Here is a 25,952-nt window from a genome sequence, read left to right on the forward strand (position 1 = left end):
AAAAAAAGCATGATCCCTCCATTGAGAAATTTTGAGATTTCTTTCAATATCTTTGATATTATTCTTTCCTCTATCAATATATTTTATAAATTATTTTAATAAAAATATAAGTTATTTGTGGATATTTATTGAATTTTATAGCCAGTTTCTTTTATCTAACTTTTAATGAGAATTTGCCCATTATCACTAAATAGTCTTTGAAAATATTCATAGAGGCTATGCGTAATTTAACTCTTCCCCAAGTCATCAGATATTTGGTTACTGAAAATCGTTCATTATTCTAAATATACTTTGAGGAAAATGTTTTATTCATATATTTTTGGCCAAATCTCTGTCACTGTTTCCTTAGAATAGATGGCCAGAAGTGGAATTACTGAGTCAAACAGTATAGATAATTTTTAGCCGTTATTTTGGTGGTAAAATGTACCTCACATAAAATTTACCATTTTAACCATTTTTAAGTCTACAGTTCAGTGGCATTGTTGTGAAGCCAAAGTATAAACGAACATTTTAAACAACTCCCTGGCCCATTCTTTAACAGCTGAGGCCCTGTAGGAGGTAGTGAAACTAACACTCAAATACTGTGAAATCTCAAGTCAGGCCTTGACTTCCGTCTTCCTATTGATTGTAGAAAGTGAAACTAACACTATTAAATTCTATGAAATCCTGACTCGCGCTCCCGCCGCCTCCGCACCCAGCCCTGGAGCGGCCGCCGCTGAGCGTCCTGCTCCTCGGCGCCGCCGGGTTGCTGCTCCTGCTCCTGCCCCTCTCCTCTTCCTCCTCTTCGGACGCCTGCGGCCCCTGCGAGCCGGCCGCCTGACCGCCCCTGCCCCAGCGGGGCTGCCAGCTGGGCGAGACCCGCGACGCGTGCGGCTGCTGCCCGGTGTGCGCCCGCGGCGAGGGCAAGCCGTGCGGGGCCGGGGGCGCCGGCAGGGGGCACTGAGCGCCGGGCATGGAGTGCGTGAAGAGCCGCAAGAGGCGGAAGGGTAAGGCCGGGGCAGCAGCCGGCGGCCCGGGGGTGAGCGGCGTGTGCGTGTGCAAGAGCCGCTACCCGGTGTGCGGCAGCGACGACGTCACCTACCCCAGCGGGTGCCAGCTGCGCGCCGCCAGCCTGAGGGGAGAAGGCCATCACCCAGGTCAGCAAGGGCACCTGCGAGAGCAAGGTCCTTCCATTGTGACACCCCCCAAGGACATCCGGAATGTCACTGGCGCCCAGGTGTACTTGAGCTGTGAGGTCATCGGAATCCCAACCCCTGTCCTCATCTGGAACAAGGTAAAAAGGGGTAACTATGGAGTTCAAAGGACAGAACTCTTGCCTGGTGACCGGGACAACCTGCCTATTCAGACCCGGGGTGGCCCAGAAAAGCATGAAGTCACTGGCTGGGTGCTGGTATCTCCTCTCAGTAAGGAAGATGCTGGAGAATGTGAGTGCCAGGCATCCAATTCTCAAGGACAGGCTTCAGCATCGGCAAAAATTAGTGTTTGATCCCTCACAATGAAATACCATTGGAAAAAGGTGAAGGTGCTGACCTATAAACCTGCAAAATATACCCGTCTGCATCACTGAAAGTCCTGGATAACTACAGCCCTGTTCTTGCCTAATAACCAGTATCTTTTCCTCCAACCCACTAACGCTTAGTTATATTCACTGGTTTCACATAGAGGAAATCCAAAATAAAGATAACACATCAAGACAATCTACAAAAATTTATTGTCTATTTACAGAAGAAAAGCATGCATGTAATTAAAATCAGTAAAATGTTTTCAAAAAAAAAAAATTCTATGAAATCTCAGGTCAGGCCTTGACTTCTGTCTTCTTCCAGACTGTATATGGAGTCTCTCTTAAATGTGTGGCCTCTCCTGGCTAGCAGCTTTCGTAAAATGTGCCACCAGTCTCTCCCTCATTTCCAAACTTCTCCTACACAGTCAGCGTTCATTCATGTGGTCATCAGACCTTATGGTGTACATATGAGATTTCGGAGTGCTTTCCATCCATCAGGCCCTGTGTTACGCGCACAGGACAAAAGCACACCTCCCCAGCTCCTGAGAAACTCCCTGAGCTCCTCCTCACAAATTCCAGCTACTCTATCCGCAACATGCACATATGGAGAGTGAATTTCTCCTTTATCATAACACTTCGCTTTATATATTTTTATATGTTTACTGTTATTTTGCAATCCAGAATCAAAAGTTCATTCTGCAGCGCCGTGTTACTCTGGACCAACTCAGTCCTCCAGCTGAGTCACTGGGCATTCTCTGCAGGAAGTATTTAACGGATTTCCAAGTTTTCAACTTTGATCTTCAACATGCACATTAAATGTTTCTATCATGGTATTTCTAATTTTGAGGTCAAATTACATTCCCTGGTTATTCACCAAAATACTGCATTTTTGGGAAAAAGTTTCCTTTTCCCAAATCTAACTTTAAGAATACCTCATTTGAAGAAGACAGGGTGTCTGCCTACTGGAAGTTAGGGAAAACGAAGGTAAGCGATCTGCTCACTTTCCCTGAGCCCCGGGCGCGCCCAGAGACCCGGCTCTGAGCACCCGCTCTCCTTGGCGGCCCCACCTGTGTCCTGTCACCTGGGCCGGCGACCCGCACGAGAACACGCCCACTCCCCCGACGGCGCGGGCTGCAGGAGCGCGCCTCCAGTCCCACAGCAACCAGCGCGGTCAAGACAACTACGCAACCACGGACAGCGGCGGCACAGAGCTGAGTCCCCCGCTCCGGAAGGGAGTCGACGCGGCCACCTCCTGGCCAGGACTACCCGGACCGCCGACGGGGCCCGGCCTGTGCCGGGCCTGGTGGTCTAGCCAGCGGCGCCCACGCACCTGCCAGGGGATCCGGCCCACTCCCGACGCTCGCGGCTCCTGGCGCTCCAGACTCGGGACTCTCCTCGCGTCTGACGCTCCCGGCTCCCGGCGCTCCCCGCTGCCGGCGCTCCCCGCTGCCGGCGCTCCCCGCTGCCGGCGCTCCCCGCTGCCGGCGCTCCCCGCTGCCGGCGCTCCCCGCTGCCGGCACTCCCCGCCACCAGAGCTCCCGCACCGCCTGCTTCCGGATTCCGGGCTCCAGGCTCCCGGCGCTGACCTGAGGCGCGGCCCGGCAGGCAGTGTCTGTAAGAGCGCTGCCGGAAGCCCGCCCAAGGCTGCCTCCAGAGGCCGAGCGCTGCGTGGCGGAGGATTGAGGGGCTGCTCCGGGATTAGGCTTTGGGCTCGGGTAGGGTTTCTCTTCCTGGATCAGACTGAGGATTCAGGATTTTTTTTTTTTTTAAAGATTTTATTTATTTGAGGGGCGCCTGGGTGGCTCAGTCGTTAAGCGTCTGCCTTCGGCTCAGGTCATGATCCCAGGTTCCTGGGATCGAGCCCCGCATCAGGCTCCCTGCTCGGTGGGAAGCCTGCTTCTCCCTCTCCCACTGCCTGGTGCTCCCCCCGCTTGTGCTCTCTCTCTCTCTGTCAAATAAGTAAATAAAATCTAAAAAAAAAAAAGATTTTATTTGAGAGAGAGATCACAAGCCGGGGGGGGGCGGGCAGAGGGAGAGAATCCTCAAGCCGACTCCCTCCTGAGCGTGGAGCCTACGGGGGCTTGAAGGGGGCTCAGTCCCAGGACCCTGAGATCATGATCTGAGTCAAAGTCGGAGGCTTAACCTACCGAGCCACCCAGGCGCCCCAAGGGTTCAGGATTTTTTCAGTTCCATCTTTCAGGCAGGATTTGGCCAATGAGGTTAACTCCAAAGTTGGGAGTTTGGTAAAAGTGAGTGGATGGCGCTGCCATTTAACTGAGAAGTGAGAGTAATTCCCGGAAGCAAGTTAAGAAGCAAATTTCGGGAAGGTTTGAGAATGGAGAAGCAGGAGGTTAAGATAATGAATTTAGTTTAGGACTTCCTGAATTTGAAGCTTGTTAGGTAGTGTTCTCAAGTAGTTATAAATGTAGATCTGCCATTCCAGAGAGGTGGGGGCTGAGATTCATTGAGTGGGGAGGGAGAATAATAGGAAACAATAAAATTCCCCAGATACTGAATTAAATGAGAATAGAAAAGAGGTAGAGAGGGTATGGATTTGAATTCTGACTCTTCTATTCATTACTCAGGGATTGTAGACAAGGTACTTTCATCATTACCTTTTGGATGGTGTAAGAATCAACTTAGCTGACTTCAGCAAAAATGGTATAGTAGGGAGCCCCAGGGTCCATCCTTTCCCAAAAACATTTTTAAAACCCAGCATAAACTGTCAGAAACCACCTTATCAGACCGCAGAAGATAGTCAAAGGTTTACAGCAAACAAGCAAATGTGCAGCCAGGAAAAAGGCGACTGAAACCAGGCAGGAGATGTTTACATGTTTTCACTTATTCTAGCTTCATTACCTTTGCCAGCCTTCATTCCCAGCTTGGATAATCTGGCTCTGGAGGGAACCGAGACTTTGTCTTAAGGAATTATGTTTGTTTTGACCTGTGTGGGGGTTCGGTGAGGGACTGATACTATGGGCTTACCTTTGTTTTCCCTAACTCAAATTTTCTCAGGGCACAAAAACAGCTACTTAGGGAATGTAATGTTCAAAAACAGTGAAACGCAAATGAACCAACTCCTGCTTGGGGCAACAAAACCCAAAAAACAGTTGGGGCAAAGGACAGGCTAAGGACTAGGAGGAAAGCATGAGAAAAAAAGCCAGGAGTGTGATTTTTTGGAGGAATAAGGGCTTTGGAAAACTCCTGTGTATACGGGGGCATCTAGAAAGCATCACACTTGCCCAGGACTCATGCTCAGAAAAGACTTGAGAACACATAAGATTATAATTCTGGCTGATCTTTAGGCTGTTGAAGCTGATGAGAGAGCAAAAGGCAAGCTGAGGGCAAAACAGGAGCTGACACCCCACGTTTAACATTCCTCAGGCACTGGTGACTGCCTAAGAAAAAAGGCAGGAGAGAAACAAATGGTCAACTGATAAATATCACAGTCATGCAGGACATGAAACTCCACTATAATTTTTAACTGTCTTAATGATTTACAAGAAAAACACAGTCTTAATAATTAGGTCTCCAGGAACCTATAGACTCAATTTCCTGGAGCCCTAATGACACCTTCACCTCCTTAGGATAGAAAACCCTATATAATCAGTCACTCCTTACAATCACAATACAGCTCTTTCTGCCCATGGGTCTGTCCCTATGCTCTAATAAAAACACCTTTTTGCACCATAAAATGTCTCAAGAATTCTTTCTCCACTGTTGCACTTGACAATCCCGCATCAAATGCAAAATAAACAAACCTTTTAGAATTTCTTAAAAAAAGAGAGAGTTTTATTTGAGCCCAAGTGAGGACAGCTGCCCCAGATACACAATCTTCACAAAGAAGAGAGTGCTCTGGAGAAAGAATGTTTAATACAGGGTTATATATGGTTTTTGTTGTTGTTGTTGTTACACCAAGATTATAAATCATCATGAGGAAGGACATTCCAGAAAATTACAAACTTTATCTTATGCCTTTGGTAAGTGCAATCTTGTAGGCTTTGGAGGTATGGGAATAGAATTTAGGGAGATTTTTACTTTTTTAGTTGAAATTTTTTTTTAGATTATTTGCTAACAAAGCAGATGTACAATGTGTGCTGGGGCAGAAATAGGGCCTCTGCTTTGAAGTTTGGTTAAGTCATTCTGATCTTGGTAAAAATTAAAGTGTGGCTTCCCTGGGAGCTCAGGAGTAGGGCCCACAAACATTAAAAGTTGAAACTTTCCTTTGTCAAGGCTCAGCACGAGCAGGAACTGGAGGCAGAGTTATTTTTTTTTTTAAGATTTTGTTTATTTATTTGCGAGAGAGAGAGAGAGAGAGAGAGAAGGAACACAAGCAGGGGGAGAGGGAGAAGCAGGCTTCCCGTGGAGCAGGGAGCCCGATGCAGGGATCCTGCGATCATGACCTGAGCTGAAGGCAGACGCACAACAACTGAGCCACACAGGTGCCCCTGGAGGCAGAGTTATAAATAGCCCGCCTAAACATAGAAAGAATGCCCCAACACAGAGCCAATTGGCAAAGACCTGAGAGTATTTTTTAACTTTTCTAAATTTTAAAAAAGATTTTATTAATTTATTTGAGAGAGTGAGAGAGAGAGAGAGTGTGCACATGAGCAGGGTGGGGGGAAAGGAGCAGAGGAAGAGGGAGACGGAGAAGCAGATTTCCTGCTGAACTTGGAGCCAGGTGTGGGCTTCACCCGGGGCTCGGTTCCAGGACCCTGAGATCACAACCTGAGCCAAAGTCAGATGCTAAACTCACTGAGCCATCCAGGTGCCCCTTTTAACTTTTCTCCTCTCTTTTCTTTCTTTCTCTTTCTTTCTTTCTTTCTTTCTTTCTTTCTTTCTTTCTTTCTTTCTTTCTTTTCTTTCTTTCTTTCTTTCTTTCTTTTTTCTTTCTCTTTTTTTTAACTCCAGGCATTTAGAAAATCTCAAACCACTAGCTGAGCATTAAGCTAAAGGATAGACACTTCAGAGATCACAGATAACAAAGAGTACAGTCTTCACAAAAAACAGTTTTTAAAAGTCATTAACCAATAGCAAGCAACAACAGGAAATCTTGCAGAGGAGAGCGATTATGTAGAGTTGCCACGTTACAATCCTCAAAATATTTAGGTTTCAACAAAGTTATGTGGCATGCCAAGGAACATGAAAATAAGGTCCATTGAAAGGAAAAAAGAAATTAACAGAAATTGTGCATGAGGAAGCACAAACATAGGATTTATTACACAAATGCATTGAATGGACTATCTTAAATATGCTGAAAGAGCTAAAGGAAAATATGGACAAAGAACTAAAGGAAACCAGAATAACAGTGTCTCAACAAACAGAGAATATTAATAAAGAGACAAAAATGATAAGAAACCAAATAGAAATTTTGGGAGTTGAAAAGTATAATAACTGAAATGAAAAATTCACTAGAGGTGCTTAGCCACAGATTTGAAGAAGCAGAAGAATGAGAATACTTAGAGATAGGGCCATTGAAATGATCAAGTCTGGAGGAACAGAAGGAGAAAAGAATGAAGAAAAATGAACAGAGAGAGCCTCAGGGAACTGTGGGACATCATCAAGAATACCAACATATGCATACTGGGAGATCCAGAAACAGATGAGAGAAATAAAGGGGCAGAAATTTGAGGAAATAATGGTCAAAAACTCCCCAGATTTGGTAAAAGATTAGGAAGCAGCACATCAAAGAAGCTCCAAGTAGGAAAACTCAAAGAGAGCCACACCAAGACACTTTATAATCAAATTGCTAAAAGACAAAGACTAGAGCAATTTATCCCATTAAAGAAATTATCATTAAGATCAATAGCCAATTTCTCATCAGAAACCATGGAGGCCGGAAGGATAATATATTTGAAGAACTGAAAGGGGAAAAAAAAATGGCAACCAAGAATTCTATACCTATCAAAACTATCATCCAAAAAAATGAAGGATAATTAAAGATATTTCCAGATAAATGAAAGCTGAAAGAGTTCATTACTAGTTGGTCTGTTCTATTGCAAATGCTAAAGGGAGTCTTTTATTTTGAAATGAAATAACAGTAGACAGTAAAGTGAAGCCAAATAAAGAAATAAAAAACACTGGTAAAGGTAACTACATAAGTAAATATAGAAGCCGATAGTATTATATTTTTAGTTTGTAACTCCTCTTTTTTCCTATATGAAATTAAATAGACAACACATAAAACAATAATTATAAAACTATGTTAATGGACTTACAATTTATAAAGATGTAATTTGTGACAATAATACATAGAAAAGGGGGATGGATGGAGATATATAGGAGCATAGTTCATACTATTGGATCTAAGTTGGTTTTAATTCAAACCAGGTTGTTTTAAGTTTAATATGTTAATTGTAACCCTAAAGGTAATCACAAAGAAAATAAATAAAAAATATACATAAAAGGTAATGGAAAGGAAATCAAAATGGTATTTAAAAAGAAAACAACTAAAAACAAAAGAAGACAATAATGGAGAAACTGAGGAACAAAAAAGAAGACATAATAGCAAAATGGCAGAAGTTCATCATGAGAAGTAACTGCTTCAACTTTTCAAATAAAAGGAAGAGATTGGCAGAACGAACTCATTAAAAGAAAAACAAAAGCAAAAACGCTCCATTCATATTTGTCTACAAGAAATTCACTTTAGATCCAAAGACATAAATAGCTTGAAAGTGAAAGAATGGAGAAAAGACATTCCATGCAAAAAGTAACCAAAATATAGCAGGGAAGTCTATACTAAGACAAAATAATTTTATTTTATTTTATTTTATTTATTTATTAGAGAGCGAGCGAGAGAGAAACAGCATGAGAGAGGAGAGGATCAGAGGGAGAAGCAGGCTCCCTGCTGAGCTGGGAGCCCAATGTGGGACTCAATCCCAGGACCCTGGGATCATGACCTGAGCCGAAGGCAGTCGCTTAACCAACTGAGCCACCCAGGCGCCCAAGACAAAATAAATTTTTAGTCAAAAATTGTTACAAGAGACAAAGGAGAATATTATATATTAATAAGAGTCAATACATCAAGAAGATAGAAAAATAGGGGCATCTGGATGGCTCAGTTGTTTAGGTGTTCAACTCTCGATTTTGGCTCAGGGCATGATCTCAGGGTCCTGATATCAAGCCCTGCATCAGGCTCCTCACTCAGCAGGGAATAGACTTGAGATTCTCTCTCTCCCTCTCCCTCCACCTCTCCCTTTGCTCTCTCTAAAATAAATAAATCTTTTTTTTTTTAAAGATTTATTTATTCATTTGAGAGAGCGAGAATGAGAGAGAGCACATGAGAGGGGGGAGGGTCAGAGGGAGAAGCAGGCTCCCCGCTGAGCAGGGAGCCCGATGCGGGACTCGATCCCGGGACCCCAGGATCATGACCTGAGCCGAAGGCAGCCGCCCAACCAACTGAGCCACCCAGGCGCCCAATAAATCTTTTTTTTTAAAGAACATTTATAAATATATACACATCTAACAACAGAGCCCCAAAATATCTGAAGCAAACATTGACAGAATTGAAGGGGGAAATAAGATAGTTCTACAATAATAGCTGGAGACTTCAATACCCAATTTCGATTTTTTTTTTTTAACTTCATTTATTTGAGAGAGTGAGAGCGAAAGAGATCACAGAAGAAGAGGGAGAAGCAGACCCACCACTGAGCAGGGAGCCGATGTGGGGGTCTCGATCCCAGGACCCTGAGATCATGACCTGAGCTGAAGGCAGACGCTTAATCTACTGAGCCACCCTGGTTCACCCCCCCATTTCAATATTTGATAGAACTAGAAGTAATATTAATAAAGAAATAGACACCATAAACCAATAAGATCTAAAAGACAAATATAGAACATACAATAATCACATAATACGTATTCTTTTAAATGAACATGAAACATCTCTTAAACCATATGTTATGTCACAAATTTACAGTAAATTTAAATAATTGAAATTATACAAAGTACTTTCTCTGACCTCAGTGGAATGAAGCTAGAAATCTGTGGCAGAGAAAAACTGGAAAAGTAGCAAATATGTGGAAATTAAACAAAACACACTTAAACTGTCAGTCAAAGAAAAAATCACAAGGGTAATTAGAAAATACTTTGAGATTAATTAAAATAAAAACACATCATACCAAAACTTAGGGGATGCAGAGAAAGTGTTCAGAGGAAATATATAGCTGTAAATGCCTATATTAAAAAAGAAGGAAGATCCCAAATTAACAACCCAAATTACACTCTAAAGAACTAGAAAAAGAAAAATTAAACCCAAAGCCAGCAGAAGGAAATAATAGTGATTAGAGCAGAGGTATATGAAATAGTGAATAGAAAAATAGAATAAAATAAAAAATTGGTTTTGGAAAAGATCAACAAAACTGACAAAATTTTAGATAGACTGACAAAGAAAAAAGAGGGAAGGCTCAAATTACTAAAATCAGAAATGTAAATGGGGGCATTATTACTGACCTTATAGAAATAAGGATTATAAGAGAATCTATGAACAATTGTACATCAACAAATTAGATAACATAGATGAAATGGAGAAACTCCTTAAAAACACACAAACCACCACCACTTGCTTAAGAAAAAATAGAAAATATAAATAGATATAAGATATTGATTGAATTAGTAATTAAAAACCACCCAATGAAGAAAAGCCCAGAATCAACTGGCTTTACTGGTGAATTCTATCAAACATTCAAAGAAGTATGTGCCTGACACAAAAGAACTACTCAATATTTTGGATATGGATATTAGGATATGCAAACTGGTAATTCTCATAATTATGCAAAGTAAATGGGCTGGTTTAAAAATATATAAGAAAAGCAGGGGCGCCTGGGTGGCTCAGTCCATTAAGCAGCTCTTTATTTCAGCTCAGGTCATGATCTCCAGGTACTGGGATCAAGCCCCACCTTGCGCTCTGCACTCAGCGGGGAGTCTGCTTGAGCATTCTTCCTCTCCCTCTGCCCCTCTCCCTGCTCGAGTGTGCTCTCTCTCTCAAATAAATAAATTAAAGATTTTCCTTATTTGAGAGAGAAAATGAACCGGGGAGGGGGCAAGGGCAGAGGGAGAGGGAGAAGCAGACTCCCCAGTGAGCAGGGAGCCCAGTGATGCAGGGCTTGATCCCAGGATCCCGAGACCATACCTGAGCCCGAGGCTCAACCGACTGAGCCACCCAGGCACCCTGATAAATAAATCTTTTTAAAAAATGTGTAATAAAAACCTAGAGAGTGCTTTGAAAACCATCAGACAATTACATAAAAATCTCAATTATTATTTCAAAGAAGAGGGTAACAGTATAGATGTGACAAGTATGATGGTATTGCTCTGCTGTGATCATAGCAATAATTCAGGCTAGAATTCTCCTTTACTGTGTATTCAGCATTATCGCTCAGACATTCTAGAATGTAGTGGATGTGATAACCCCTTTGTTATTTAGACTAATAGGTTTCCATGATATTTTGCTGCAAGTCCAATGCACCAGGAATAGTTTTTTTCTTTATTAAAACAAGATTTTTAAAAAAGCTGTCTTTCAGCACCCAACATCATTGATAGAAACTTCTTTACTGTGGCAGGCGAGAATTCTACCACTGAACCACCCATGCGAAACTTCTTTACTGTGATAAAATTCTAGAAATCTGAGTTTGGGGCCTTGGTGAGGAACCCCTTCTCTTCCCCACAGGTAAAGTGGGACGTGGGTTTTCTTGCTTTTGCCTAGAGACTGGGTACTTGAATCTCTCAGTGTTATCTCCTTATCCTGCTAGAGTCTTCCTTTTTAGCCTGGATGATACCGGCATGGGGATCATTCCTTGACCAGGCCTACAACTCTGTCTTCCCTTGACAGAGCAGTCACTGACTACCACCTGCCCAACAGTGAAAAGTTTTCAACTTTCTGAACATCTTTCATAGCCAGAACAACTATGTTAAAATAATATTATTACCAAATAACTTGATAATAATATGGCATTATTTTGTATCTTACAAAACCATTTGACATGACCTGTAGAGCTGGGCTTTAGCAGACAAAGTGAGTTCATCAACAGTTGAAGTCATGACAAGAATGAAAGCACCTTGATGAATATGTTTATGGTATAGATTGTGGTGATGGTTTCATGGGTTTACACTTATCTCCAAAACTCATCAAGTTATATACATTAACTATGTATAGCTTTTTGCATGTCAATCATATCTCAATAAAGTGGTTTTTTAAAAAGTGAAAACACCTCCTGTTCATTAAATTTTTATTACAAGGCAGGTGTTATGCTAAGTTTTTATATATATTCTTTAATCTTCTTGACGATTCTATGAGGTAGGTATTGTTATCATCCCCATCTTGCAGATGAGAAGACTGAGTTTCTGAGAAGTTGAGTGCTAAAGACTACAAAGTGCTTTGTAAGTCATCAAGGTAGGAGATGATCTCAGGAATGCCTGACTCCAAAGCGGGGGCTCTTAACCATTATACCATAGTGCCCTCCTGCCTCCTATGATGGCATAAAGAATTGCATCAGAATGGATAATTTGTGGTTGAAACCCCTGCATGGGTACTCTTAGTCTAATTTTTCCCCACAGTAATACTTGAAGATGCAACAGGATAGGAGCAGCTGATGAGGCTGAATCTTTCATTGTCTGGCAGAATAGAAGCTGGAAGTTCCTCCCTTCTACCCCTTCCACCTTGTGATGGATTTTGAGGAACTTTCAAACTTAGTGGGCAGTTTTGAGAATTACCTGGGCTACAGGTGAACACTTATATATTAGAACCTTAATTTAACAACTGGATAAGACTTGAATGTGGTAAAAGACCCATTTGTTCAACCAACAAGCAATATGGTACTACATACTACATTAAAATAAAAATACAGTAATAAAACACAGGCACAAAATTTGAGGATATTGTAACTATCTGATAACACAACATTTTAAGAGAAATGATGAAACTTTTAGGCATGCTTTTTTAAGCCAAAGGACCATTAGAAATGAGGAAGAGCGTTTGGATCTTCATAAGGCATCTTAAGTAGTTGTGTGATCTCGAAAGTCTTGGGCTTTGGTTTCTTCATCTAAAAAAAAAAAAAAAAAAAAAAAAAAAAATCCAAAACCTTGCTTTAGGGAGAGTCTATTTTTGAAGTAGGTAGCAAAACAATTTTGGGTGGCCAAATCTCTGTGAAAGTGTTTTTTAATTATCTTTAGCCAGTGGTAGTTTATTTCAGTGATTACACTGGTTGTTATAAATGGCACTATCTGATTTTTATTTATTTATTTATTTAACAAATTTCACTTGGCTTACTGGTAATTAAACAGACACGAAACCTGGGTATGTTGCGGCGCAGTGTTCTCCAGCTACATATCCCTCTGTCGTGGCAATTAAGAAAAACATGTCCTGAATTTTGCACTTTCAGTGCTTAAAGAGTTTTAACATCTAATGGACACGCACAGCCAAACCATGTATTTATTGGCTATACGAGAAATGACGAGCGATGACTATTGTGGGAGTGAATTCTCACCCGGTTACTTCTGCCTGAAGAGTACCTGTGAGCACTGTCACACCCAGCCAAATCCGAAAACGAAATAGACCAACATGAAGCAAAAAGCCCCTGCCCTGCCCCCATCACCCCTAAAAGCTTCCATCTGTACATCGTTAGCTCTGAGTCCCCTACTTTTCACTGAACACGCTGATTTCTAGCAAACGCGCTCTCCTTAGTTTTCAAGGAGGGGCCGAGAATGGGGGGCGGTTCGGTCTGTCACGGAAGTTCCCTCTAGGAACGGTTTTTCCCTCCCGCCCAGCCGCCCGCCTACTCCAGCCACTAGCCCGCGGCCCAGGAGGAAGGCGCCTCGCAATGAATTCCTTAGGTAACGTCCGCCCCTGCGATCCCGCTGGGAGTGGTAGTTTGCGTGAGTCCCCCATTGCCCGCGCGCAAGAGCAGAGGGGGGCCGGTAGAAACTACATTTCCCAGGAGCCCTCGGATAAGGGGCGGAGCCGTCCTTGGGGGGCGGGGCTCCAACCGGAGGCGGTGATTGTGGCGCCTCATTCATAAATGCCGCGACGATTCTTGCTGTGCTTTGAGTGGACTGAGAGGCCGGGGGACGGCGGAGCGGTAATTTGTGGGTGAAAGGAGCGGGGGGAGCTGGTGTGTTTGCAGCCCTGCATCTAAGAGTGTCGGCGGGGCGTGGGAGGGACCCTCTCCGGGCCTCCGGGCTGGCTCGGCGGGGCGCGGAGGGAGCCCGACGCCGGGCGACCCTGCGGCGGAAGCCAGCATCAATTCTGTGGACGTCCTTGCTTCACGCTGTTTTGTGGGGAGCCTGCCTTTAAAGGACGCTCACCGCCTGTGGTTTTGGCTGTACTTCAAGCTGCTGTTTAGAAGCGCGGGGGTCACAGTCGGTTCGAAAAGAAAGTGTAAAGTGGCATTGCTTTCTGTCCTCCTTAAGGGCCGATCATCAGATGATCATCAGCCAAGAGCTGTTTTTTAAAGCTTTCCTGTGGATTCGTGGTTTTCAAGAACATGTATTTTGGGAGACTGATAAATCATCTCCCAAATCAACTAGTTATACGGTCGGAGGGTGACTTTGAATAAACTGTGTGTGTCCACTTTTTCCTGTCAGGATGCAGAGAATTTATTCCCCCAAACTGCTTCAAGAATGTTTACATAGCACTCTCTGGAGGTTTCGAGGCTGTGAATTTGTTTCAGACAGATATTGATATCTAAAAAATCCTAGTCCACATGCTAATCCTTTCTAGACATTTTGCTATATATATGTTCCCTTTAGTTTGCCTGAATATTAATAATAAATAGGAGATTAAGGTGAAACAGTATTTTTATTCTTCATGCTGACAGTAAATACACTGAGGATCATATTCATGAAATTAAAATGAAGGAATGGAGGTGTTTTAAGTGTGGTTTGTTTGTTTTTTAAAGATTTTATTCATTGTGACAGAGAGAGAGAGAGAGAGACAGCGAGGGAGGGAACACAAGCAGGGGGAGTGGGAGCAGGAGAAGCAGGCTTCCCGCCGAGCAGGGAGCCCGATGTGGGGCTCGATCCCAGGGCCCTGGGATCATAATCTGAGCCGAAGGCAGACGCTTAACGACTGAGCCACCCAGGCGCCCCTAAGTGTGGTTTGTTTTAAGATGTTTAAGATGCACAAGGGCACTCGTCAGTCTAGTAGGGAACTTTTCTAGTTTTTGATGTTACAAAATAACCTTGTAGCTTGTCTCTTCTAAATTTGGATTTCAAATTTTCTCGCTAAAGTCTTTGAAATTTAACATAGATTACTTGGTTGATTTTGATGAAAAGCTCTTACCTTTTAGATAGGCTTTCAACTAAAAAATAGTTAGAATTAGTTTGCTTAGAACAGATTTTTAAAAATTTTTCAGGAATAACAGATATTCAGTAAACTGCCCTGATCTTAAGTGTACTACCCAAATGTATACACGGTGTAATCACCACCAGGTAAAGATGATAACACTCCCTATCAACCCTGAAGGCAGAAGCCTCTTCTCAGTCAGTGCCAACCCCAGCTACCTAGATAACCATGGGACTGACTTCTGTACTTACAAATTTATTTTGCCTATTGTTGAACTTCATATTAAATGGAAACACGGTATGAATTTGTTGAGACTTGGACTCAACATTACTCATCCATGTTGTTTGTAGCAGCAGTTTTTAAAAATATGTGAATAGCTGTGGTTCTCAAACTGTGATATCAGTGAGAAAAATCACACTGTCACTTTGGTCTTTGCTTATTGAATAGTTTGCAAGCATCCCTTTTGTCCTATATTTCTTTGAATAGTTCTACAAACTGGTGACTCATAGTATTTGTATATATGTTTTAACAACTGTACCCATGACACCGTTTCAGGATTCTGCTTCAGAAAATGGAGCACAAGTATTTTCAGTGGATGTCATTACACTCAGTAAAGCAACAAGGGAAACAGCAGTCTCTTGTTTTAAAATTCCATTAAATCCGGTTTTAATAAAATGACCCCATCTGTCTTTCAGTTCTTCAGTCACAGTAGCTACTTTCAAGTGCTAAATAGCCATATGTGACTAGTGGCTACCATAATGGACAGCAAGTTCTAGGTAATTGTACTTTTTTGTCTTTATGTCTTATTTATTTTGTCTTTATTTCTTATATTTCTTTATTTCTTTGCATTTTGCCTTTGTCAGTTTAACAGTATATCTTGGATATATTCAGGACTCCCGTGTCAGTACTTAATAAGCTTACTTGGTTCTCTGTAACCGTTGCATAATGTGAATACTACAATTAGCTGGTCCTCCCTTAATAGACATTTCAGACATTAATCTCAGTTTATTACAAATGTTGCGAACTTGTGCCAGTAGAGCACAAAATGCTAGATGTGAAATTGCTGAGTCAAAGTTTGTGTGCATTTACAGTTTGGATCGATATAGTCAAATTGCCCTTCAAAAGGTTTTACCAGTTTACATTCCCAAGTAACACTTTATGAAGACTTCTTTTCCACATTGGGGTTTAGTAATTTTTAGTTTTTGCCAACCTGGTATGTGAAAGATGGTATGTCATTACTATTTTAATTTCTATTCAGTTGAGTGATGATGAGCATTTTTTAATGTATGGGCATTTATATTTCTTTTTCTGCTTATATCTTTTTTTTTTTTTTTTTGCAGACACTAGGTACAAAGCTAAATACATGTTTGCCTCCAGATTGCCATTTTTCATTTCCCTTTGGGGATATCTATCTAATCTATCTATCTGTCTATCTGTCTGTCTGTCTTAAAGTCTAGAATTGTATCTGAAAAATAAGTGTGACATGTCATTTCACTTTGGTACTAGATTTTCTCGTTTCTCCCCTCAAGGACAATATGCTATAGTAATTCTCTCCTTTCTCCATCCTCATCAGCCTACAGACATGCTTTTATTTCTCTTGTCTTAAAAAATCTTTCTTCGCCATGCCTCCCTGCGCAGCTACTGTCCTATTTATTTCCTTCCCTTTATAACAAAACTCCTGGAAAGAGTTAGCTGTCCTCAGTTTTCCGTTCTTTCATGTATTACCTCCATTCAAGCTTTTGCAGCCTTCTTCCCCAAGTTGCTCTCATTGAAGTTATCATGACCTTTACTTTGCTTAATCCCAAGGTCAGTTCTCAGTTCTCCTCACCCTTCATCTTTTTTTTTTTTTTTTTAAAGATTTTGTTTATTTATTCATGAGAGACACAGAGAAAGAGAGAGAGAGACAGAGGGAGAAGCAGGCTCCCAAGGAGCAGGGAGCCCGATGCGGGGCTCGATCCCAGGATCCCGGGATCATGACCTGAGCCGAAGGCAGACGCTTAACCATTTGAGCCACCCAGGCGCCCTCTCACCCTTCATCTCTTAAAAGCTTTTAACACATCTCTTTCTTCCTTGAAACACAATTTCTTCACTTGGCCTCAAGAACACTATACTTTCTACATCTTCTGTTTTTTGTCTACCCTTAGTCACTTAGTGACTTTAATCACTTTAATTTAAATATCATCCATATGCTAAGGATACTCACATTTATGCTTGACAGCCTTGGCCTCATCCATGAATCCCATTCTTGTGTGTCCAGCTGCGTATATGATAATGACTGGAATGTCTGTTAGGCATCTTAAAATGTTTGAAATTCAGGGATTGCTCCCTGCTCAGTGGGGAGTCGGCCTCTCCCCCTCTGCCCCTTCCCCCTACTTGCTCCCCCCCCAAATAATAAAATCTTAAAAAAAAAAGCCTAAAAAAATGTTTGAAATTCAACTCTTGATCTCTCATTCCCCCAAACCTGTTTCATTCCCAGTTTTCCCCATTTCAGTTAATGGCCACACTATTCTTCTAGTTGCTCAGCCAGAAAATTTTAAGGAATGAAGGGGAGGACCCTGGTGACCTGGAGATTTGGTAGACAATAAAGGAGTCGTCATAGGTAATATAGTGAAATCATATGAGATTCAGAATTTCGTGGTTTTTATGGTGGAGGAAGGGAGAATCATCTAGAAGCCAAAAAGGACAATAAGGAAAATACATATGCTACTTCCAGGCCTAGTGGTACAGAGTATGGGCTCTATAAGAAGAAGTGTTCTCAGGAAGGTGAGAGATGAGGGCAAGGATAATAGGAGATTTTGCTAGTGATGGACACTGGGGCTGTGTGGCCATTGGAGATGGAATAAGGCATGTGCATGGACATCAGAGTGTTAGAGATAAAGGGTGGCTTAGGAGCCAGGTCCTCCTCATGGTGACTGATGTAAATAAGTCTAAACACATAACGAGATTAATCCCAGAGAATTCAAGATAGATAGTGGGGTGATGGGACTGTAAGAATTGGTGGGGGGCATCCTGCAAGTAAAGGTTTTCAGTATGAAGGCTGGGTCTTACTCCACCCTCATAACTGCACCACTCGCTCCTTGACCTCCACCAGGTCCTTGAGTTTATCTCTTAAAGGAGGACTCCCTGTCTACCTTCTCTATACTTGCAGGTCTCCTTCCCCCACATTACTTTTATTTTTCTTCTTAGCATTTATTACTGTATAACATACTGTATAATTTACTTTTATATACATGTATTTTCTTTACTAGACTCTTTTTTTTTAAAGATTTTATTTATTTATTTGAGAGAGAGAATGAGAGACAGAGAGCACGAGAGGGAAGAGGGTCAAAGGGAGAAGCAGACTCCCTGCTGAGCAGGGAGCCCGATGTGGGACTCGATCCCAGGACTCCAGAATCATGACCTGAGCCGAAGGCAGTTGCTTAACCAACTGAGCCACCCAGGCGCCCCTCTTCACTAGACTCTTGACTTACTAACTGCTATATGCCCAATGACTAAAATAATATCTGGCACAGAGTAAGAATTCAATAAATGTTAGTTGAGTGAAATCAGTCATACAGCTTATCTTCTGTGTGATGTGCACGGTGACTGAATTACACTAGGAATTTGGTTATTTTAGAGTATGATTCATACAAAGTAGCTGTCCTATTGTATAAACTAATGTAATTTTGTTGTTGAACATCGAATGAACTATAATACTGAATTTATTTTAAATATTATTTTTAATACTGAATTTATTTTAAATAATAGGATCTTAGTTCCGATTTAATTTTAACTTAATTTTAGCAAACATTTATCAGTTTCTCCTTCTGCCAGGAATGGATGGTGCTAGGCATGGATGAATATACAGGTGACTGTATCTTCAAGGAACTTACAGCTTGGTAGATTATGAACACAAAGGCAGAATACCACTAATACTGAGATGAATGTCAAAATAGTGATATCAGAGACCTCTAAGAATACAGATGAGGGTCTGCCTGGTGGGCAAGAGGCTAGAAGGGGGTTGAGGGAATAAGGGAAAGTGAGAAACAGTGCCATTGAAGCCATGGGGGTGGTGGTGACTCTTGTTCTGTAAGTAGGGAGAACATGGGTTCCCCAGTTGGGCAAAGAAGCCATGTTGGAGTAGGGCCAGAAGTATGAAAGTGTTTAGTATGGGTAACATTTGATAGTTATAGTAATTGAATAACTTAGAAGGTGTTTTAGCTCCTAGAGTTTTAGGTCAACTGATTGAGCACTTGTATAAAATCCTCAGTAATGAAATGATTAGATCAAAAGGGAACTTAGATTTTTGATTCACTCAATTTGAGGATGTTTTTAAGACTTAAAAGAAACCACATAGTTTAATGCCCAACTGCTTTGCTGGTTGAAGTCTTTTGTATTTGAAATATTCAAATACAAATTTGAATTTGTATTTGGGGCGCCTGGGTGGCTCAGACGGTTGAGCATCTGCCTTCCGCTCAGGTCATGGTTCCAGGGTCCTGGGATTGAGCCCTGTGTCGGGCTCCCTGCTGAGCGGGGAGCCCGCTTCTCCCTCTCCCTCTTCCTGCTGCTCCCCCTGCTTGTACTCTTGTCTAATAAAAAAAAAAATAATAATAGTAATAAAATTAAAAAAATATTCAGTAGATTTTTGTGCTGGTTTGAGTTTTGGGTAGAATAGCTTTAACCAATTCTTTTTGTTGGCATCTTCTTTCTACAGGTTTTGGAAATTAATAGCTCTTCTAACTTTTACATTATTTAAATATAATATTATCATTGGACTAAAATGTTCCTGATGCCAACCTCTTCCGAGTTAAACAGTGGACAGAGCTTCTTAACCCAGTGGATGACCAATCCTTCTCGGGCTGGGGTCATATTAAATCGTGGATTTCCTATTTTGGAAGCAGATGAAGAGAAGCGAGGAAATGTGAACATTTCTACCAGCTTTCCTGTTAAAGCCACACATTTTTCAAATAGCTTCAGCTTTATAAGTGAAGAAGATTCACTTCATGAAGAACAGAAGTTGGAGTCTAATAGCCCTTATAAACTACAATCAGATAAATCTGAAACACATGCAGTGTTTCCTTTAACTAAAGAAGGACCACAAATAGTGGCATGTCAAGATGCTCCAGGACACCGGGAAGACAACAAAAATGACTTTATCTCAGATCTTTCTGGTGAATGCAAAGAAGTGGCTTATAAAGACCCACTCTTTAAAAAACTTGAACAGGTACAACAGGATTTGGCCTAATATGTATTTGCTTTATTGCAAGTTTCTGTTGATAATGAAAAGTCACCTGTTCAGGGCCTCTTGTTTCTTCCCCTTTACTGTGAAATCCTCAAAACACCAAATTTTGCCTTTTGTCTAATGTGAAACGTTAACTCAGGTTTGGTATGTAAGATATAACACTTGAGGTAACAATGTCTTTAAGTTTCTGTTTCACTTGGTAAAAACTAAATTAGAAATGGTTGATCAAATATTAGAGGGAAAAAGTTGATCAGAAATGTACTGATACCTATCCTGTTTTAAGAATCCAAGGATTCATGTGACTTTTTCTGTTTCTTAGTTGGGACAGTCGATACAGTTTCCTTCATAAAAAAATAGGATTTTGGAGTTTTGGTGGCAGATGCAGTTACTTAGGAATCTCTCTTTGAAACTATTAGAGGTGATATGGAACGGGAGATGAGAGGCATTAAGATAAATATAAGGAGCAAAGATCCATAAAGAAATGTAAAGTTAGTTTAATCAAATTAATTCTGTGTTTCAAAAGCTGAAAGAAGTACAACAGAAGAAGCAGGAAGAACTGAAGAGGCAGCAGTTAGAGCAACTACAAAGACTCATGGAAGAACAAGAGAAGCTGCTTACGATGGTGTCTGGGCAACACACACTCCCAGGTATTTTTTTGCTTACACCGAGCCTTCAGTTAGTACAACAGTGGACAGTTACATACATTTCTCACCTTTAGTTGTCTGACAGGTTATTTCTGCCATTTCTCTATCATATGTTGTAAACTGCAGTTTCATTAGGGGCCTTGCAGAGAACTGTGAAATGGTGGTAGTGTTATATAATTGGGCCCAGTGGGAGCTGTGCCATTCTGGAGCGTGTGTGCCCTGCTTAAAGTCATTCATACTTATTTAGAATAAAATTTTAAAAAGATGTAGCAGTATACTACTGGGTATTTACCCCAAAGATACAAAAGTAGGGATCCGAAGGGCTACGTGCACCCCGATGTTTATAGCAGCAATGTCCACAATAGCCAAACTGTGGAAAGAGCCAAGATGTCCATCGACAGATGAATGGATAAAGAAGATGTGGTATATATATACAATGGAATATTATGCAGCCATCAAAAGGAATGAGATCTTGCCATTTGCAACGACGTGGATGGAACTGGAGGGTATTATGTTGAGTGAAATAAGTCAAACAGAGAAAGACATGTATCATATGATCTCACTGATATGAGGAATTCTTAATCGCAGGAAACAAACTGAGTGTTGTTGGAGTGGGGGGTGGGGTGGGAGGGATGGGGGGACTGGGTGATAGACACTGGGGAGTGTATGTGCTCTGGTAAGCGCTGTGAATTGTGCAAGACTGTTGAATCTCAGATCTGTACCTCTGAAACAAATAATGCAATATATGTTAAGAAAAAAAAAAAAGAAGAAGAAGAAGAAGGTAGCAGGAGGGGAAGAATGAAGCGGGGGAAATCGGAGGGGTAGACGAACCATGAGAGACGATGGACTCTGAAAAACAAACAGGGTTCTAGAGGGGAGGGGGGTGGGAGGATGGGTTAGCCTGGTGGTGGGTATTTAGGAGGGCACATTCTGCATGGAGCACTGGGTGTTGTGCACAAACAATGAATCATGGAACACTTCATCTAAAACTAATGTTGTAATGTAAGGGGATTAACATAAGAATAAAAAAATTAAAAAAAAAAAAAAAAAAAAAAGATGTAGCAGTATAAAAGGTCTAGAGCCAAATTTGGCCCAGGGCTACTGGCTTACAATCTCTGCCTGAAGAATAAAAAACTCCTCAGGGTCCTAACGGTAAATATGTGTAGAAGCCATTCTGCTCAGCAAAAGAACCATACCAAAAACCTTTTCTGTGATGGTAGATGACAGAATTCTTTTGTTGTATGCTAGATCAATTAAAAGAAAGAATGATGTACTTATCAGGAGAATATAAACCTGTTAAAATGTGATCTGGAGCAGTGGTTTTGAAAGTTATCTGACCGTATCACATTATAACAAAAACATTTAAACTCATAATTGCAAAGAAATTTCATAAATCAGACCTTATTGGTGTGCCTGGCATGTAGCAAGGATATCTTCTACTTATTTTATCCTATTCTTGGTCATTAAAAAAAAATGCCAGTCGTGATTCTGATGATAAAATTACTAATGGATTGTGTCCCACAGTTTGAAAAATAGTGATCTGGAGCAATGTGTTTGCTTCTCAGTGCTCCCTTTTAAGAGACACACCACTGATTCAGGAAAGCTCTTGTTCTGTTCAGAGGCTGCACTGGGCATTGACAATACGAAGAAGAAAAGACATTGGCAGATGAGTATGCAGAGTGTAGCTGAATGGGATTCTGGGAGTGGTAGTAGTGGTAGTGATGAGAAACGTACCACATGAAGACTGGTTTAGGAAATAGGATGTTTATAGTGAATATAGAGAACATAGTGTGTGTCTTGAAATAGTTGAGTGGTTCAGGGATCCTTTATGGAATACATAAAGAGGATAATCATGATCATTTAAATAACAGCCTGTGATTTTTTTTTTTTTTTTAAGATTTTATTTATTTATTTGACAGAGACAGAGTGAGAGAGGGAACACAAGCGGGGGAGTGGGAAAGGGAGAATCAGGCTTCCTGCGGAGCAGGGAGCCCGACGTGGGGCTCGATCCCAGGACGCAGGGATCATGACCTGAGCTGAAGGAAGACGCTTGAAGACTGAGCCACCCAGGCGCCCCAAGACTGTGATATTTTTTAAGGTAGAAATAGCACTATGGTAGAGCAATAGGGAAGCAGATTTCAAAGTTCTTAATATAAGAACTAGCCCCATTCAGTTATGGAACATTGCTTTTAGGGCAGTGGTTTTCACAGTTTGGTCTCAGGACCCCTTAACACTCTTAAATTATTGAGGACCCCAATATTTATTATATGGGCACTTACTGTTGGTATTTACTGTATCAGAAATGAAAATGGAGAAATTAAAAATTAATTCACTTAAAATATAACCAGTTGCGTGTTATCATAACTAACATTTTTTTAACGAAAAGCCTTTTCTAAAAAATTAGAAGAATGGCATAGTTTTATATTTTTGAATATCTTTTTTAACTTCTGGCTTAAAAGAGCTTAGCTGATTCTCCTATCTGCTTCTGCATTCAGTCTCCGAAGTTATATTGTTTTGGTTGAAGTATGTGAAAAAAAAATCAGCTTCACATGGATGTTTAATTGGAAAAAGGAGAAAGGAATACTATAATAGCCTTTTCAAGTAATTGTGATTATTTCTTTGATATTGTATCCAAACCTAACAAGGCGCCATTTCTTAGTGGTGACTCACAGTATGGAGTCTGAAACTATATTCATGTACTTTTTTATAAAAAAAAATTGCATGAATATATTGGAATATATTGCATAAAATATATTGGAATATCTTGGCATTTTTGAATGGCTCTTTCTTTATGCATGATCTGGTAAAATTGTGCATTGGTTATTTGGAAAATAGTGGTTCACAGAGTTCCATGGTTCTTTAAAATACTGATATTTCAATATGTAATATCAAAAAATTATATCCATTAATACCACTACAGATCTCATCATAAAAGTCATGAAGTATTATTATGAAGCTGTCAAGCTTATGGTGGTAGACATTTTTAATAAGTTCTCATTTTTACTTGAAAGTTCGAATTTTAGCATTCTTAGCAAATACTGTCAGTTATTTTCCTTGAAGTGACTGGCTCACTTGTTTCATTTTTGAGAAAATATCTGCCAGGTGCCAAGTTTAAATCATGATAGTTTGTCATTTATTCTTTCAAGTAAAAATGATGTTCCTTGAGAGAAGTGGCTAGTCGAGCTTACAACTCAAAAAATGACACAGCCATGTCTTGGTTTGCAGCAGAAGTGAGTTATGCATACTTTCTGTTTTGTTCAGTAGAATGTTCAAAAGACGTGTACTCAACAGTTAAAATTCAATTAAAAAATTAATAGTTTTTGCAACTTTATCTAGGACATTCTTAAGTAAAACTGGTTTTTTTCTTTTTTTCTAACTGCAAGTGCTTGGTGGTGACTCGCACAGTTGGGGCCTGCTGTCCTGCTTTTAGGTGAAGGCACCAGGAGTTTCCATTTTGCTCTTGCATCATCAATGCATGTGTTGACAAAGTGAAAAAGGCAAATACTATCTTAATATTTTATGAAAATAGATTTGACCTGGTGGATGCCCTGAAAGAATCTTAGAAACCCTTAGGGGTTTGCAGACCACACTTTGAGAACTGCTACTGTGGGCTATTGCACTTTTATCGAAGACATCTTCAGTCTGAAGTGGGATGACTTTGGTCAGAAATATTTGAATGGGGAGAGTATTGTTATTATAAAGGAAGGGAGGTCAAACCTGATAATCGGTGAGGACCTACCTGATTTCCAGTTTTATTTGTGGGCTGGAGGTGAGGCAGATGGGTATGAGAGATAGGTGGCATGGCTCTTTTACGTTTTATTAAACACTTCCCATTGTGTCTCTTCTTTTTTTTTTAAGATTTTTAAAAAAGATTTTATTTATTAGAAAGCGGCGCGTGTGCGAGAAGTCGGGGGAGGGGAGCGGGGAGGACAGAGGGAGAGAATCTTCAAGCAGACATCACACTGAGCACCCAATGCAGGGTTTGATCCCATCACCCACGAGATCATGACCTGAGCTGAAACCAAGAGTTGGACGCTCAACTGACTGAGCCACCCAGGCGCCCCTAAAGACTTTTATTTTTAAGTAATCTCTACAACCAGTGTGGGGCTTGAACTCACAACCCTGAGACCAAGCGTCATATGCTCTACTGACTGAGCCAGCCAGGTGCCCCTTCACTTCTAAATTTAGTTGAGACATTCTGGGAGAAGAGAAGGATAGTAGTGGGATTTCAACGGTATGGTACAGCAGCTAGGATGAAGTTTTGCCCTCCAAGAATTATAAATTAGAGATATATAGGAGGGGAATCTCTGTGTTTATTTCCAAAGCAGAGACTCAAGAAAACAGTGAAAAGGTAATACAGGATTCTAATAAAGCTCTTAATTCATATTGTGAATTATAGAACACTACTTTTTGTAAAGCCTTATTTTTTTAGGGAAACTTAGGAGTGACATAGAACTGGTAAGTGAGTAGAATTTTGCTGGATTTTTGTATATAATCATCTCTAGAGCTCTGGAAACTGAGGATTCATTATGCTGTGGTCAACTTCAAATATTTTCTAATTCCAAATATCTGAATTAACGAGCCTTGTCTTCACAAATACGAGCCACGTTGGGCAATATCAATGGATTTTCTAAAAATAATGTAAATGTCTTCTGTTTAATGTTATTTGAGTACAATAAAATGCAGAATTCTTCTCTAAAAAAAAAAGGTAATACAGGAAATTTAGAAACTACAAAGAAGTACAAAACAGAAGTCACCCATAATTCTACCACCTGAAGATACCAAAATGTTAACAGTAATCTAGAGGAAGGTGCTTTTCTAGCCTGTGACACAGGGCAGTTATTTGTCATTAGGGAACTATTCAGATCGTTTGCAGCCATCTGCATTGGTGCTGTCTGTGTTTGTCACAGCGCTGCAGAGTTGACAATGCCAGCAGGGCTGCTCAGAGATGGAACATGAATGGTGCCTTCCAGAATCAGGCCGGGCTGCAGCTCTGCCAGGTATACACTGTCTGCACAGGAATGATAGTATAAATATACCTGTAATTAAAATTATGCAAGAGTCATTTTTAGACTTTAAAGATTTTATGATTTTGTTAAACAGAGTTTCCTCATATGGAAGAAAAAATACTTTTTTCACTTTGGAGAAAACCTGGTGGGTAGGGATCACTAACAGAAGAGAAAATGTTCTGGGGCGCCTGGGTGGCTCAGTCAGTTAAGCATTTGCTTTCGGCTCAGGTCGTGATCCCAGGATCCTGGGATCGAGCCCCGCGTCGGGCTGCCTGCTCGGCAGGGAGCCTGCTTCTCC

At 41.0% G+C, this 25,952-nt stretch overlaps 2 protein-coding genes and 1 pseudogene across 9 annotated transcripts in view; 2 read left to right on the plus strand and 1 right to left on the minus strand.

The window, feature by feature from the left end:
• The window catches only part of PARP4 (poly(ADP-ribose) polymerase family member 4), a 66,828-nt gene extending 63,788 nt beyond the window's left edge, over nt 1-3,040 (minus strand). Inside the window, 1 exon segment of the mRNA XM_045869119.3 lies at nt 2,832-3,040. The gene's annotated coding sequence lies outside the window, so the exon portion shown is untranslated.
• Nucleotides 671-1,784, plus strand: LOC123839549 (insulin-like growth factor-binding protein 7; annotated as a pseudogene).
• A 10,426-nt stretch (nt 3,041-13,466) lies between the features above and the next one.
• Nucleotides 13,467-25,952, plus strand: part of CENPJ (centromere protein J) — a 50,168-nt gene continuing 37,682 nt past the window's right edge. For 7 of the 8 annotated variants that reach the window (XM_045869117.3, XM_064586330.1, XM_064586333.1 and 4 more), the window contains exons 1-4: nt 13,467-13,575; nt 15,476-15,556; nt 19,474-19,983; nt 20,525-20,648. In XM_045869117.3, the coding sequence (XP_045725073.1) occupies nt 19,540-19,983; nt 20,525-20,648 (568 nt within the window). In that variant the 5' untranslated portion in view covers nt 13,467-13,575; nt 15,476-15,556; nt 19,474-19,539. The remainder of the gene's footprint in view (nt 13,576-15,475; nt 15,557-19,473; nt 19,984-20,524; nt 20,649-25,952) is intronic. The other variant, XM_064586329.1, reaches the window with a different exon arrangement.

Source organism: Mirounga angustirostris, unplaced genomic scaffold, assembly GCF_029215605.1.
Source record: "Mirounga angustirostris isolate CCGP_5_RB_7025 unplaced genomic scaffold, mMirAng1.0.hap1 SCAF_3, whole genome shotgun sequence".
Classification (NCBI taxonomy): Eukaryota; Metazoa; Chordata; class Mammalia; order Carnivora; family Phocidae; genus Mirounga; species Mirounga angustirostris.